A 14,994-nucleotide genomic window follows, 5' to 3' on the forward strand; every position below is an offset into this window, starting at 1 on the left:
ACCTACCTGAACTTGTCTGATCTGGTGCAGATATGTAATAGTGCCGGGAAGATAAGTATGGCTTTATGGTCATGCTATGGAAGTCATCCGCCATGCTGATGGCAGAGTGGAGTTCCCCCCTTTATGCCATATGTTTGGTTGTCATGGTTTTATTAGACTCCTATTTAAAGGCCAGCTAAAGGAACTGCGGCATTAACCAATGCATGAACTTTGTGAAATATGTGTTTGATCAGACTTGCAGGCTAGGAGACTGAATTTTCAGACAAGATCATCCTTAAGTTCTTTGACAAATTTGTTTTCAGATTTTTCTTTTCAGAATATAATTATTTATAGATGGACGTTTTTAGCGAATTGATAGGGAAACGAGAATGGTGTACTACCAAACAATAATTTCAAAGAAATGTTATATGTTTTTTTTTTATCAGGTGATGTTTTTTCTGACAGAAAGTGAAAGGTTTCAGCCACCCATGAAAGTACGCAAGTATGTATAGCAGTCTCTATTGTTTTTGGTCAAAGTAGTATCGCACAATGATATTAGGCAAATTTTTCAGGTACCTCATTTTTGGACTTAAATAACTCTCTGAATTTTATTATTGATGTGAAATTTATAATGGTAATTGAACTGAGGGGAGTGCACTTTGGTCTAAAATCATACACATGATTTTAGAATCAGACGAGTGGGCAGCGCGAGTTTAGATTTGAAATAGCAAAGTATGATTTCAGACCAGAATTTTACTCCACTCTGTACAATTACATTGTACTACTTTATTACAGTGATTTTGAAATTGCAGAATTCAGTCAGTACCAATGTGTTACTGATCTAGTGGCCAGTTTGTTGAAAAGTTGAAACAAAAAGGCTTTTACATGCTCATTTTGTATTTGGAGCAGAAATGTTGTGAAATAGAGAAAAAATGTTGTGATTTAGAACAGTGATCTAGAGCAAAAAGTCATGTGATTCGTTAATAAATCACACTGCTGAGAGCCAATCAGATTGCAGGGATCACCAGTGATTTTAAAATGGATATAATAACAATTTTGACCCTTGATTGTGTTTACTTTCCTTGATCATCTATTCAGGATCTGGAATGATTGTCATCTTTCTCTCCAACTACTTTAAAATTCTTATCATGTATTTTTATACAGATTTAGTATATAATGTAATTTATCATCTGCTTTACTTCTCAGAGTTCTTCATTGCACATACAGGCTTGTTTGTTTACGATCCACAACACCCGAGGAGCTCTATGCCAGAAAGGTAAACCCTGTAAATTATTTAGCAAATTCTTTGCTTGCAAACAAGCTCTCTTTTGTTTTTTGTTAGAATTTCTGGCTGCGGGCAGGGATGTCACTAAGATTTCAAGTTGCCTTGTGAATACAACAAGTAGGCAGGGAATCAGGGGATAATAATAGCAATAATGGAATATGGCCATAGATTATCTGGATTTTTGAAACGTGTTGCATTTCTGCGCAGTGTTAGTTTGTTCTAGACAGTAAAATCTCAGAACCTGTAGTCTCTGGGCTATTATTGTGTCAAAAGGTTTTGGAAAGAAATACCAGTGATCAGTGAGTAGATTTGTAAATGGAGAAGGAAAGGAACTAAAAATCAAAGCTGTTTTTCTGGCATTTTTGATCTTTTAGACTATGTCACTGTGTGATGGTTGTTAAAATATGCTAAATTTAAATCATCTGCCCAAAGGGCAAAGTGTGTGATAAAGTCAGGGTTCATCACTGAAAGTATCTTCATGGTGAAAGGTTCAGTTTTTAATTGTGTTTTAATAATGAAGTTATTAATTTGTTTTAGATAGAGCATGAGGAGTATGGTGAAGCCCTTGTTCTTGCACAGACCTATGGACTGGACAGTGATTTGGTTTATCAGAAACAATGGAGAAAATCTCATGTTTCAGTGGCTTCCATTCACGATTACTTGGTCAGTGTCAATAAAAATAATGTTTAAAAAATCTCACTTGGTTAGATTTCACCTTTGAAGATTGCATTTTACAGTAATTTAACTTCCTCCAGGGATGAAGTAATCAGAAAAAAGTTTTATTAAACTGACTGGGAGAATTCTCTGGTTGTTGTGTAATTGTTTGAGTCATACAAAATGACTTGTAGTGTCCTAGTGTTGCAGATGGGAGCAAAAACCAATTGATGTAATGCAAAAGATTGAAAAGAAACTAAACATTACCACCCCCCCCCAAAAAAAAAAAACAACAACCAAAAAAAAAAAAATGGGTAATCAACAATGGTTTCCTGGTGGGGGAAGTGTGTAAACTGTACTCTTGACTTAAAGTGATGGGGATGATCAAATTAGGGCAAAAATCGAATCCCCCCACCCCGCCCCCCTCCCCCCCCCCCAAAAAAAAAAAAGAAAAAAAGAGAACAAGAAAAAACCTTCCCCAGGGCTTCCAACAAAACCCAAACAAATCTCTGGGCCAAAAAAAAGAAATTTAAGAAAAATCCTTTGCCCAAAATCCTGAGAACAGCAAAAGGGAATGGTTGTAATTATAAAACCACGTTGGGTGAAAAAATCAAGTAAATAAATTGAAGTCTTGTTAGACTCTATATGGTACACACTGGTTTAATGGAATAGTTAATGTGAGATTAACCAAAAAATAGGTTTGGTTTTACTTATTTAGCAGAACTAAGTGCAAGGCACTTCAATAAAATAAAAATCTACAGATCATCGTGGAAATCTAAAAGGTCTCTAAGAACTTGCCAAATTTTCGCACCCAAAATAATCCCATAATGGAAAATTTCGAATCCATAAGAACCTTCAGTCATCCCAGTCACTTGGAATTTAGAGTGCCCCACCTAGAAATGGGTTAACTCCAAGAAAAGCCCAAATTACTGAGGATACAATTTACAGTGCCATTGAAATAGGACTTTTCCTGCATTCCTGTGAACAAAGACACCAACTCGAGGCTTGGGTGGACAGAATAAAGTGATTTGTATGAAATTGTCCACGCGAACCTCTACCCCATTTCCTTATGTATGCTCACTGGAGTGGTTTGTGGATGCCCTTGCGTATTGTTAATAACTATAGCATCTGCTTTTAATCATTGCAGAGCAAAGTTAAGAATCGTTTGTGGGTGCTTAATGAATGCGTGGACAGAGTGCCAAAAAATTATGAAGCAGCCAAACAGTTGTTGCAGTATGGACTCCATGGAACAGATGCCAAGGTGGTGAAGAGTGTTGGAAGTGAGCAAGGCCCATTGCCTTTTATTATCAAGTCTAAGAGTGATGAGTTTAATGAGGAGGAGGAAAGAAAGAAGAAAATCAAGGAGCTTGAAGATTCGTTAGAGTTTGCCAGGTACTAACATAAGCTGAAAAAAAAATGTTATTCAAGAATCAGTCTGAAATTTGTACAAAATTATTTAAGTCTTCTGCACCTTGCACTAAAGCAAACTCAAGATAATATGATACTATTAATGCTCATTTTGACCCTTGGAAGAGACTGGGTGAATATCACAAGCAAACAACAAGCACCATCTGGGAACACCAGTCAAAAGGAGGGCCCAGTCAAAAGTCCTGATTGGCTCCAGGAGACCATGGACATTAAAAGGAAAAACTAGGAGGCCATCCATATCAGACATCAGTGTCTGACCCTAAATAGAGATAGGGATTATGAACTACCCACAGTTTTTAATTTCTCGTTCTCTTGTGTTAAAATACACATAAGTGGCATGTCAATACTCAGGTTAGCCTTTGCTGAAGAAGACTTGAGATACATTTGAAAGCTCCAGTGCTCTGATATTATGGGACCTTTTTGACTAAAGGTAGTATGTTTTTGCGGTCTTACCTTGCATTGTTGATGGAGAAGACATATGGATATCAGTTGGAATTACTTGATTCAGAATCATGAAGATGTCTCGCGCAGAGCGATCTCTAACGCTCGACACTATTAAAAAATGCCTTATAAGAAGCTTTAAATGAACCTTTTGAATTTCCATCTGAGTCTTGAAAATGAAATCGTCTTCCAGGTCATCTCTGTTGTATTTTAAAATTTATGTGGTCTTAACAGGCATACTATTAAGCTCTTTATTCTTCATACTGATGGTTGGCTTCTAATACTTGTAGTTTTGTGTTACCTGTATGTTAGCTCTCTGTAAATAATACCACCAGCTAAATGATGCATGATTTTGGTTACTGATTTTTTACCATTTGATCAGTTTCAACTTGGAGCAGCGTGACATCTGCATGTACCGACTGAAGTTACTCCAATACCTTGATCGCCTCTCTACATATGAAGCTATTTTGGGCGGGGTCCACATGGCTCATGAGGAGTACTGCCACATATTCTTTGAACGATTTAGAGAAATCAATATCATGCAAGCTGCTGTAGAGTATGCTAGGGTATGTTTTAGTTGTTGTTGTTGTTGTTCTTTTAACACAAAACTATTTGAGTTTGGTATAAGCCTCTGAAAAGATTTCCCGAACTGACTCTCTTAAAAATAGGTTTGGCCTTTCTCTCCACCGTAGGTACCATTTTGGTGTAGACGTAAGCTGTTTTATCATAGGGTTATGTAAAAAGCTAAGGGGACATAACTAGTTGTTACTGTTTTTTACCCCCATGTAGACATTGTTCCTGGTAAAATTAGTCTATTTCATTAAGAAATGAAATACAGACCTCATGCAGCTTTGAACTGAATGATAATCAGTCTCTGTCCAGCAATAGCTTGGTGACGCTAGATTTCCATTTTTGTAGTGGGTTGAAAATGATGTGAAAAACGTACTATAGTAGAGGTGGGACTTTTTATTTATTTTTGCTAACAGCAAAGGAGAGTTTGAAACAAGTTAGTGTAGGGACGTCCATATTGTAATTTAGATCACAAGAACAAAATGCCATATATGCAATTTTTCGTGAAGGTTGTGCACTAGTTCTTTCATTTTAAGCACCGATTTAATACCAGTTCGAAGTAGTATCGTCAATATGTTTTTTCTTACAGGATGGCAACTGTGATGCACTGGACGCCATTTTTACTTACCATGGGAAAGAGACTCTTCCTCACAGGCTTGCTATTCTATCAAACTTTGACGAGACCATTCCACCATCTGAGTACCAAGCTCTTCTTCCAGAGGCGGGGTGAGTGTGAAAGGTCTGTTTTGAACAGACGGAGGGATGGACTTCTCGTCCTAAGGACTGGGTTACAAGTAGGTTCCGCCCCATGCAAGGGAATCCAAGACAGTCTTGGATTCTGAATTCCACGCTGTAGATTCCGGATTTCAGGGAGTGGATTCCAGACTTTGTCATTGGAATTTGGATTCCGGATTTCAATCGTTATTGGGATCCGTATTCCTTGAGCTGTATTCCAGATTCCAAAGGCCAAAATTCCTGATTCCACAAGCAAACGTTTCCCCTATTCCGGAATCCCTTGCATGAGGTGATAGGTACAGTAATTGTCTGAACAAATGTGAGAAAATTCTCTGTATCAGTGGTTTCCATGGTACATTAAATACATGTAACCTTAGTAGGGTTATTTACAAATTGAAAAGTTGTAGCCAATACATTTGTACTTCCGAGAGAGTGTCTTTAGAGACCTATAGATTCGTGGATGACGAGGGCAAGATTTGACTTAGAGATTTTTTCACATATTCTCAAGAATTGACATTCTGGAAAGCTTCATTTTTACTTTTTCACCAGAAAAGTTAACATGGTTATATTTATTGAAGGAGGGGGGGCGGTGGCTCGCATGGGACGTTAGTCCCGTTGCACCTACCCCTTTTGGGTTTTTGCTTCTTTTTTTTTTTGTGTGTGTGTTGTATGACAAATTCATATTGTATTCACTAAAGGAGCACCCAATAAAGCTGTGAAAAAAAAAAGGAGGTTAAACCCTCTCCTGATCGCAAAATGATAAAACTGAAACTAAACTTGGTAACTACGACAACATTTCCAATAAAATCCGTAGTAGAATGACCGGGCTATCACGATTTCCCGCTGGACCAGTCATTTTGACAATGAAATAGGCTTTTTCAAAGATTTTTTTAACAAAGGTCATCCTGCATACTATTTAGGATTCGTTTGTTCTAGTGGTGATTTAAAGTGGAATTCTTGTTACGACGAGAATGATGTGGCCGGTCAGTTCTGACAAATTGAAAGAGCTCTTTAGCATTGAGACAATCTCGTTCTATTGGTCATCCTCATCTTAGAATCTAAAGGTCTAAAATAAAGGGAAAGAGGAGAACCATATTTGATTGTTTATTTTTCCTTCCTCTTTTAGCTGTTGTGTAGAACCGGTGACATTCTGTTCCATGTTCTTTTAGTTTCTCAGCAGGTGATCCAGATATCTTAGAGTGGGATGAAAAGTGTTGGAGATGTGCCGACTGGGCAGAGAAAGCTGAATGCAAAAAAGTTGCGGGCTGGGAAGACTGTGGTGACCCTGCAGAATTTATTTATGAAGAAAATCCTGACTTACAACAGTACAGGTGAGGGAAATATGTAATAATTCTTTCACAGTAGTTAACAAACTTGGTCGGACAGAAAATGAGAAAGGGACCGTGTCCAATTTGGGTATCAGTGAATATCAGTGAAAGTTTTTTAAATCAAGAACTCATTTGTTTTGGGAGGTGGGGTGTAACTAGAAATAGTATATATGATAGTTCTACAACAATATTGATTTCTCTTACACATTAATTTTGTTTTGTTAACTTAAATTTACGTAAGAAAGAAGAATGGACATTTTAGTAAAAGTACAGACTATTATGCCAGAACAGTACTCTCGTTTGTGTAGGGTTTGTGTAACAAAGTGATGATATAGTAATGCTTTTTTCTTTGCCTTTAAGGTGTAAATTAACGTCGGAGGTGGTGACTAAGTGGTACAGAAACAGAGCTTGTGAGATGGAATCTCTGTCTAAACAGGTATTCATTCATTATGTTATTAGTTTTTCGGGCTTCAAAATAGGGAATTTTCACCACTCAGAAGAGATTGTGTCGCAGATTAGCCGCACTCTCGAGTTTGAGCTTAAAGCAAAAGGCTGCATTTTAAACACGACTTTTTACAGTATTTATCCGTTTTATTACATCTGAAATGTACAAATTGTACTTGCATTTTTCGTCACCCTGCCTTCAGCTAACGCTTGTCCTTTCTTTTAAAATAGATAGACAATTCACTGGAACTCATTAAGCTTGGAATGGAGAGAGGAATCAAGGTAATCATTGCTTAACGTCAACAGTTTTCAGTCCAAATTGTTTGGGGCAAATGTACATGTAGCACAAAGGGAGTCTTTTTTGGTGTTAACTTGCGCTATATTTATTTATTCAGGGACTTGAAGATCTTCATGATGACCTTGTTACACTTGAAGCACTGGTTTACGACGTAAGTTCTTTCTGCTTTCTCATTGAAAGTTAGTGAATTACCGAAGTCAAACATTAGTGAAACTTTATGAAATAAGTAGAGTCACAATAAATCAAGTTTCTTTTAATCATTTCGTTTCACACAAATTGTGCTTTGCAATGGCTTCAATACGTGTGCAATATGCCTTCTTCAAACATTACAAATCCACATATATACTGGTAAGGAGCAGAAATTAGACATTGAAAGTCATATTTAATTTGACCCTCATCAGCTTAGTGTAGGGAATTAGGACATACTGTTCGGTTCTGCAATTTTCTCTGGGCATTCAGCACTTGGGTGCGGGTTATGCTGATAGAAAGTACAGTGTTTTACCCGCTTGTTTTACTTGAACAGTCATAGTGACAAAAATGAGTGACGAATGACTTGTTATTGACCACTGTAAGCTGCTGATGGTTTTTTTTATACCCCAGATTAATGGAGGGCTAATAGTTGGATTAGAATGTTTTTATCTGTGTGTTTATTCCAGAGCTGCGCTGATGTGTATCTCAGCCTGAAAGCTTTTCAGAGTATGACAGAGCTGGAAAAACTAAGAATGCTACTTAGAAAAGTAAGTGGACGATTAGAATAGAATAGAACCGTGCAGATCGAAGCGAATATCGTCCTCCAAGATCTCATAATTTTTCATATCATACAAAAGCCCAATCGAATAATAGTTTTAAATGAATCAAAAAAAAAAATTATTATTATTCACTCAGTTTTTTACCAAACACTCTTCCTTTGAATATTTCTTCGTTACTTTTTTCTAGTAACTTACTTCACTTTCCTGGCTAGATTAGCTACTGCTACATGCACCTGTGAGCCTAATTACTTCTTAATGTCATCACCATTGAAAAAAGGTGATGTTGATGCTATGTCCAGTAGAGTACCATATGTAGACTTTGCAGTTTGGCTTTATTGTCTGTAGTATGCAATGCTTGATAGATAGGTACTGCTAATCATGGGCTAATATTACTGATGGCGAGCAACAGTTCTTTAGTCTTAAGGTGATGTTGCACGGGACGATTCGCAGCAATGATTTTTAGCTCAACACAGCGTTGGAATGTTGCAACTATGTTGCAACCATTCGAAATAATGTTGCAACAATGTAGTTGCAACGCAACGTTGTACTGAAAATCGTCGTTGTGAATCGTGTCGTGTAACATTACCTTTAAGCAATTCCGCCTTGAAGTCCTCTACCAATAGGGTGCAGAGTGTAACGCCTTTGGCAGCAAAGCACCTGCACGCCGTAGTAAGTGGCATCAAAATGACAGACCAGGGGTTCGTTTCTCGAAAGACCAGGTAACGTTTCGGACCCGAAACCAAATCTTATAATCAAAACCTGCTGAATGGTAGCACAGTTCCTGGCTCGCAAACCAGTCAATTCAGCTTCGTTAACTGATAGTTTATTGTATCATTTTCAAAATTATTGAAGCTTTGATCTTGAATGAAAACAAGGGAAGCACAAAACTGCTCACCGGGACTTTCGAGAAACGGATCCCAGCATCGTTAACTTCCTTTTCCCAAATAAACTCGAATCTCTTAACAACGGTCTCCTTGGAGGTAACTGGCCGTAAGAGAGAGCGCTGGTTGTATGGAGAGGTAAGGGTGTAATGTATGATCACGAGACCCATGTTTGTCCTCTAACATCAGGGTTCAAGTATTCATCCCTTTTGGCTGGTTGAACACTGAAACCCTGTGGTAGATGGCATAACAAAACTGTCAGCCTTTTAAGTTGAATAAACTTTAAAATCGAGGGGTAAAATAAGTAGAAATTCAGCTAATTAAATTTGTAATTGTAACTCTTCATTAATGATAGTCTTCATGATCACCATTGTCATTGTCACATCATAGCAATTTAGTGGCGATGAATTTAGCCTTTGTTCAGGTGGAAAATTGACTTAACATCATAAACAGGAATCAAAGTACGATACTGACGATAGGGTGATATCATGATCTTTTTTGTTTTGTCACTAGAATGACCGATTTGGCAGGATGCTAGTTCTTTCAAAATTGATAAGGTCATGAGTCTTATTGGTTAAGTGAAATTAGAATGGTGTCCATTGCATTGGTTGACTCGTTTTGATGAGGGCAAAAGCGTAAACGTGCTTTTGACAAAACATTGCCGAACCTAACGATAAAGTTTGTTTCCCATTGCATTTGATGTCCTGGTTCGAGTTTATTGAGTGTTTATTACTAAGGATAAGGACAAACTAACTCTTATAAAGCTTCTTGTAAATGCAGTTTTCTTGGGAACCCTTTTGCCTACTGTTTCCTCCCAATTCCCTGTTTCCCTCAACCACCACCAAAGTTTAGTAGTTTTCCCCCTCCTCCTCCTTAATGTAGCCGTCATTAATGTATTTAGCTCTAGATAGCTAACGTCCCACATTTTGTTAGCCTAATTCTCAGATGCTCCTGATCGCTCGCTGCCACTCACTCTTTCCCGAGAAGGTGTGTGGCCAGTGCGGCCGCAAGCGAACTGGAGCGTCAGAAATCAAGCTAACATTTTCGTTTTATGAGTCGATTAAGTCATTCCAGGCTTTACTCAATACTGTAGTTAATTTTAAGTCCTAATAAGTTTGTCCTCTTAAAACAGAGTTCTAAGGTTTTTTCCCTTTGGAACCTCTGGTAGGTTGCATGACAATCGCTGCGTCCCATTAGTATAGTAGAGATAAAATTAACCCTTTTTGAGGTGGAATCTCTGTCATTAATTTAAGTTGTGTAAATGTTAATGACCTCATTAATAAGCATTTCACTAATTTCCTGACCTTCAGGAAAATGAAAATGTATCTCTTCCATGGCTGAAAAAGGTTAAACCTCTAAAATAGCGGTCTTAAACTAAGTCTAAGACAGTAGAAAGATGACTGTGCTTGCGGTTTTCGATTTTTTAAGTCCACAGACGAGTCATTCATTGGAGATTTCAAGTGCTGGGTTCTGCCTTTTTTGCATCGTCTGGGAAAGCGCAAGAAGAAATCTCAAATCAACCTGATCCATCAGTATTTGATTGATGTGGCCAAGGTATTGTTACTGATAAATGATACCAAAGTTTTAAATTAGACTATAATCTTCTTACAACGAGAGAAATCAATGACGCGAGTGTTTAAACTTGCTGATGCGGGTTTTTGAAATTAGGCAGCCTAGAGTATTTTTGTGTAGGCTTTATCTGTTTACGAAGAAGATTTTGGTCATTTTTTGCGGTTACAATGGAGAGGCAGTCTCATGAAATATTAAAAGTTTATTCATTCCACAAATGTCCAGAATGAAGTCTATGAAACAAACAAACTTATGGGCTGAGCAAGACACTCATTATCTTATATTTGGGGCACAAATGCATTTTGAGATTTCTACTTTTTGTTCCTTAATACAGTAGCCTCCCACGCAGACGTCCTTAGGGGTTCGTCACGCGTTCCTGCGTGACGAACCCCTAAGAATGTCTGCGTGGGAGGCTATTAATAAAGTAACTCATACTAGGTTGGTCTGTCTATCTGTTTGTACGAGGATGGATGACTTTCTGGACGAAATTGTTGAACATGACCTCACCCCGAGGCTAATCTAGTTTAGTCTGTTTATAGCAATGTTACAACACGTATTAGTAGGTGATCACTTAGATTGTCCATACCAATTCAGTAGAAAGCATAAATGACATGACGCGTTTACTCAGTTGAACGGAACCAGAACTTTCCGGTTTGATTGCTGCCGCAGTAATAGTCATAAACGTTTATTTCTTTCCTTTTGTACTAGACTGACCTGACTTACGTGTTGAAAGTGTTTCAGAACTCTACACCTGAGGTAATTATATATTTTTTGCACTATTGATATTTTTGCAGCCTTTAACCGCACCAGTCACTGCTTCTCACTCTGAAATCGTATTTGATATTTATCAATATTTTTCATCTAGACATTAATGTTGACCAGTGCCCGTGTCACCACGCAATTACGTAAATTTGACATTTTTCTTTGGCCTACGGTTGAATATTATTCAACCTAAGTTCATTTTTTGTTTCATTCACGTTAATTGCTCTGTATTTGTAGGTTAAGGAACCTATCATAGCTGATGCTGCACAGCTCATGAAGCTTGCCTTGGATTGCATTTACGTAACTAAAAGGTATTTTATCTCTTCCCCTAATAGTAAAACATCCTATGTGTGAAGAGTGGTGGAAGCGTAGAGTTCACATGTTTTCTGAGGACGCATAAGCAATAGAATTTGTGTAGCCTGTTAAGAACGATTTTAAGGGGACAAGGAAAGAAGCGGGAAGAACTTCCTTCTTTTAACCTTCCACTTACTCCACAGATCACACACTGTAAATAAACAAAAAACCGTTTTGCCCCTACAAATTCAGTACTATATTTTGGTCCACTTTGATTACCTTTATCAGGGCCAATAATGGTCCAGTGATAAAGATAATGGTCCTACGGGCTGAAATTGGTCCCAGCGTGGGCTGGAATAGGTACTAAATAGGTTTCCTCTCAGTTTAGTCTAAAATTGCTGAATAACGAGAGCAACAAAAAACGTGGCCATCTTGACCGCTGGGCGCTGACCGATTGAGTATGATTCTTTTTGAGAAATAGTCCTAAAGCATAGCATTAATAATTTAATTTAATAATTTAATATTTATATTGCGCAAAATACATGTAAATATGATCAAATGCGCAGAACTTTTAGCAGTGGTAATTTACGTACTAATATCAGCGTAGTTGATAAACTAGCGAAGAAGAAACTGAAAGTAAAACCAAAGAAAAAATCAATACATTGGCCACTGAGTTAATCAATTCATTACTCACCACACAGTTACTTTAATACATTGTTATTATTTATACATTTCAGGTGTGATCAGCTGGACCTATCATTTAGCATACTGGAGTGCCTTCCAGCCAGCGACGAGGAGTAAGTAGAATGAATAAAAATACAGGTCTTTAAAAATCCAGTGTACCTACTCATTTATTGATTAAATCAGACGACAAAAAATTGCTCGTTTTAGTATTCTGTGAACATCTATCGTGACATTTTATCCATCGGATCTGTTGATCAGTGCTTTTTCTTTACTTTTACAAATATTTGCTAGTGACATACTGTTGTGGGTAACACTACCGTGGACAAGCATCCCTCCCGCGAAATGTGATAGTATTTCTCTGAGGTGCCTCATGCTAGAGAATCTCAGATAAGCTCGCTGTTTGGGCCTCTTTAGCTCAAAATGTGCTTAGAAAATTTAAGCATTTGGTGGAGATGCAGGGGGAGTCATTACGGTTGGGTGACAACTGTTGTTACGCCATTTCTTTAGACCCTAGTCACCCGACTGATTGCCCCTTGGTCTCCAAGGATGGTATATGCTTGAACCATATTCGTTATCACTAAGCTAACACTACACATCATTGTCTTCGCAAAGACCAGCGGTTAGATCATGGTCAAGCCTTAAAATCACTCCCAAAAATCTAGTGACCGTTTTTTTACTTTCTCGTTTTTTTTACAAATGTCATAAATGTATTTAATGTGATTGTTATTTATTTGCGATAATTTTTAATTTTTTTTACTGCAGTGTGTTATCTGAACAAATCAAGGAGCTGAACAAACAGGTGGATCAGTTAGAGGTTTATTTATGGTGAGTTGATGGTACAAAGGTGTGTTATATACAAATGATAACTTTTAGCCTTCTAAAAGCATCACCGTCCTGGAAATAACGGCCTGCAAAAGCTACTGTAATGGTAACAGTTTAACTATCATATGGTTTTAGATAGTTTGTAAGCTCAATTGACTGCAATTCCTAAGTATGCAGATATTTATAAGAGAAGATTTTTTAAAGATTTTATCTCGTTTTTTCTTAGTGCGTGCGAGAGCCTCGCCAAACATGGTCTTCAAAAACCGGTTTCCTTTATTCTGGATACACATGTAAGACTTTGTCGCGTTTTTAGCACAATTATTACTTTGGTGCATGTAAGACTTGTTTGCTGGGTTAGTTACGTTTAACCGAGTAGTGTTCTGCTTTAAGTAACGTTAATTACTCGTTAACAAATGGTTCCAGTGTTTTTTGCTATTTTTTTCCCATAATTTTTTATTATTTTTAATTGTAATCATAAAACAAAGTTACTTTCTTTGTATCTGGAACAATTTCTATACAGGTATACGCTTTCATTCCATTATTGTAGTTTAGATGTAGAAACTACCTGCTATCTCCATGGGAAGCAAAAAATAGCCATGGAAGAACAATTCATAGTCAACATTGAGCAATAATGAAGTGAATAACTTTAGATCAGTGGCACGCAACCATGAAGGTACATTCTAAGAAATGATTCCCACATAGATTCTAATTTATAGGCATTCATACTTGCATAGCAGTCTCTTGTTGTTTTTGTTGTTGTTTACACAGGGTAATTTAGAAGAAGCCAAAGCTCTCATGACTGCTTTAACAAAAGCTGCCACGAAACGGTAAGTGTAAGAGTCGAGAGCGTGTTAAGTTTGCAGTATTCTGAATAAACACTATTCGGACTTAACTCTAGAAATGGCTTCTTCATGATAATGCTTAATTAATCGGCAGGGTAACTACTGCGTCCTTCACAAACGAAACCTATCGAGATTGACTCAAATGTATAAGGTTCTTGGAAGAATAAAGAACTCTCACTTACTCGAACACCGTGGGCCTCAGCACTTGGTATCCATTTTAGACACGTCAGTCCGTAGGTGGTGTCCGTTGGCTTGTAATATATTGAACACTTTACACAAGGCTTTTATTTGATATCCAGAGACGGATAAGTGTATTGGATGGGCCCACTTGTTCTCAAGTGCTTGTGATATAGCTTTCTAAGGGATCAGCGATTCTTCAAGAATTTCTCAAAACGATATTCAAACCTATTTCTTGTTAGCGATCTTCTCTGATTTATGTACAACCCTTGTTTATCAGCTTGAGAAGGTTTTTTTTTCGGTGATCGGTATTTTAACTACAATCGACTCTCTCTTAACGGACACCTCTCTAAAACGGACACTGAGAGTTGGTCCCTGCCTTTCTTTACTCATTTTATTTGACTCTCTATAAGACGGACACCTCTCTAACACTGACACTTAGTGTCGGTCCCAAAGGTGTCCGTCTTAGAGAGAGTTGACTGTATATTCTTAATGTCAACATCGTTCTTACAGGAGTCCGCCATTAAAGGAAAGTGACTGGCGTAGTCTTCTCAGTGATATGTTGACCTTACAAAGAGAAGTGTATACTTGCATTGACCCGTCTGTTTGTTATGAGGTGCGGTATAAGAATACTGGATGTCAATTTTGTTTGAACAGAATATTCGATATTAACGCAATAGAGAATTCAGTAAACAGAAAAAAGGAAATGTGCTTGCATTTATGGAAGGACCATGAACCTTGATCATGACTATTCTTGTCAAAGGCGTTTTTGAACATTGAATCATCTTGTTGAGTACCGTGCGAGCACTGAGGGACTCTACGATCTTCCTAGTCAAGTTGGGAAAGAGGAAAGGACCTCTAAAAGCCGCCACAACTTTCTCTGATTTGCCGCTCATCCGCCGACTTATCTAGGAAGATCGAAGGGTCTCTACTGGTTAGGTACCAGTTGAAGACTGGAAAGTCAAAAAGTGGTACGTAGCTATATCAATTGCCAGCTCCCTGTTTCCAAAAAATATAGCTATTTTGCGACGTTGTCCAGCTTCTTCCTTCGA

General features: G+C 37.7%; 1 protein-coding gene across 1 annotated transcript in view; it reads left to right on the forward strand.

Annotated features, from left to right (window-relative positions):
* LOC140936228 (NBAS subunit of NRZ tethering complex-like) overlaps nt 1–14,994 on the forward strand; it is a 54,468-nt gene that overhangs the window by 16,554 nt on the left and 22,920 nt on the right. The window contains exons 20-38 of the mRNA XM_073385658.1: nt 426–481; nt 1,186–1,255; nt 1,802–1,927; nt 3,066–3,310; nt 4,170–4,353; nt 4,947–5,083; nt 6,262–6,423; nt 6,781–6,856; nt 7,096–7,146; nt 7,260–7,313; nt 7,819–7,899; nt 10,221–10,346; nt 11,070–11,117; nt 11,361–11,434; nt 12,155–12,214; nt 12,864–12,926; nt 13,150–13,213; nt 13,692–13,750; nt 14,456–14,558. Of these exons, the coding sequence (XP_073241759.1) occupies nt 426–481; nt 1,186–1,255; nt 1,802–1,927; nt 3,066–3,310; nt 4,170–4,353; nt 4,947–5,083; nt 6,262–6,423; nt 6,781–6,856; nt 7,096–7,146; nt 7,260–7,313; nt 7,819–7,899; nt 10,221–10,346; nt 11,070–11,117; nt 11,361–11,434; nt 12,155–12,214; nt 12,864–12,926; nt 13,150–13,213; nt 13,692–13,750; nt 14,456–14,558 (1,839 nt within the window). The remainder of the gene's footprint in view (nt 1–425; nt 482–1,185; nt 1,256–1,801; nt 1,928–3,065; nt 3,311–4,169; nt 4,354–4,946; nt 5,084–6,261; nt 6,424–6,780; nt 6,857–7,095; nt 7,147–7,259; nt 7,314–7,818; nt 7,900–10,220; nt 10,347–11,069; nt 11,118–11,360; nt 11,435–12,154; nt 12,215–12,863; nt 12,927–13,149; nt 13,214–13,691; nt 13,751–14,455; nt 14,559–14,994) is intronic.

This window comes from Porites lutea, chromosome 5, assembly GCF_958299795.1.
Source record: "Porites lutea chromosome 5, jaPorLute2.1, whole genome shotgun sequence".
In the NCBI taxonomy this organism is placed as follows: domain Eukaryota; kingdom Metazoa; phylum Cnidaria; class Anthozoa; order Scleractinia; family Poritidae; genus Porites; species Porites lutea.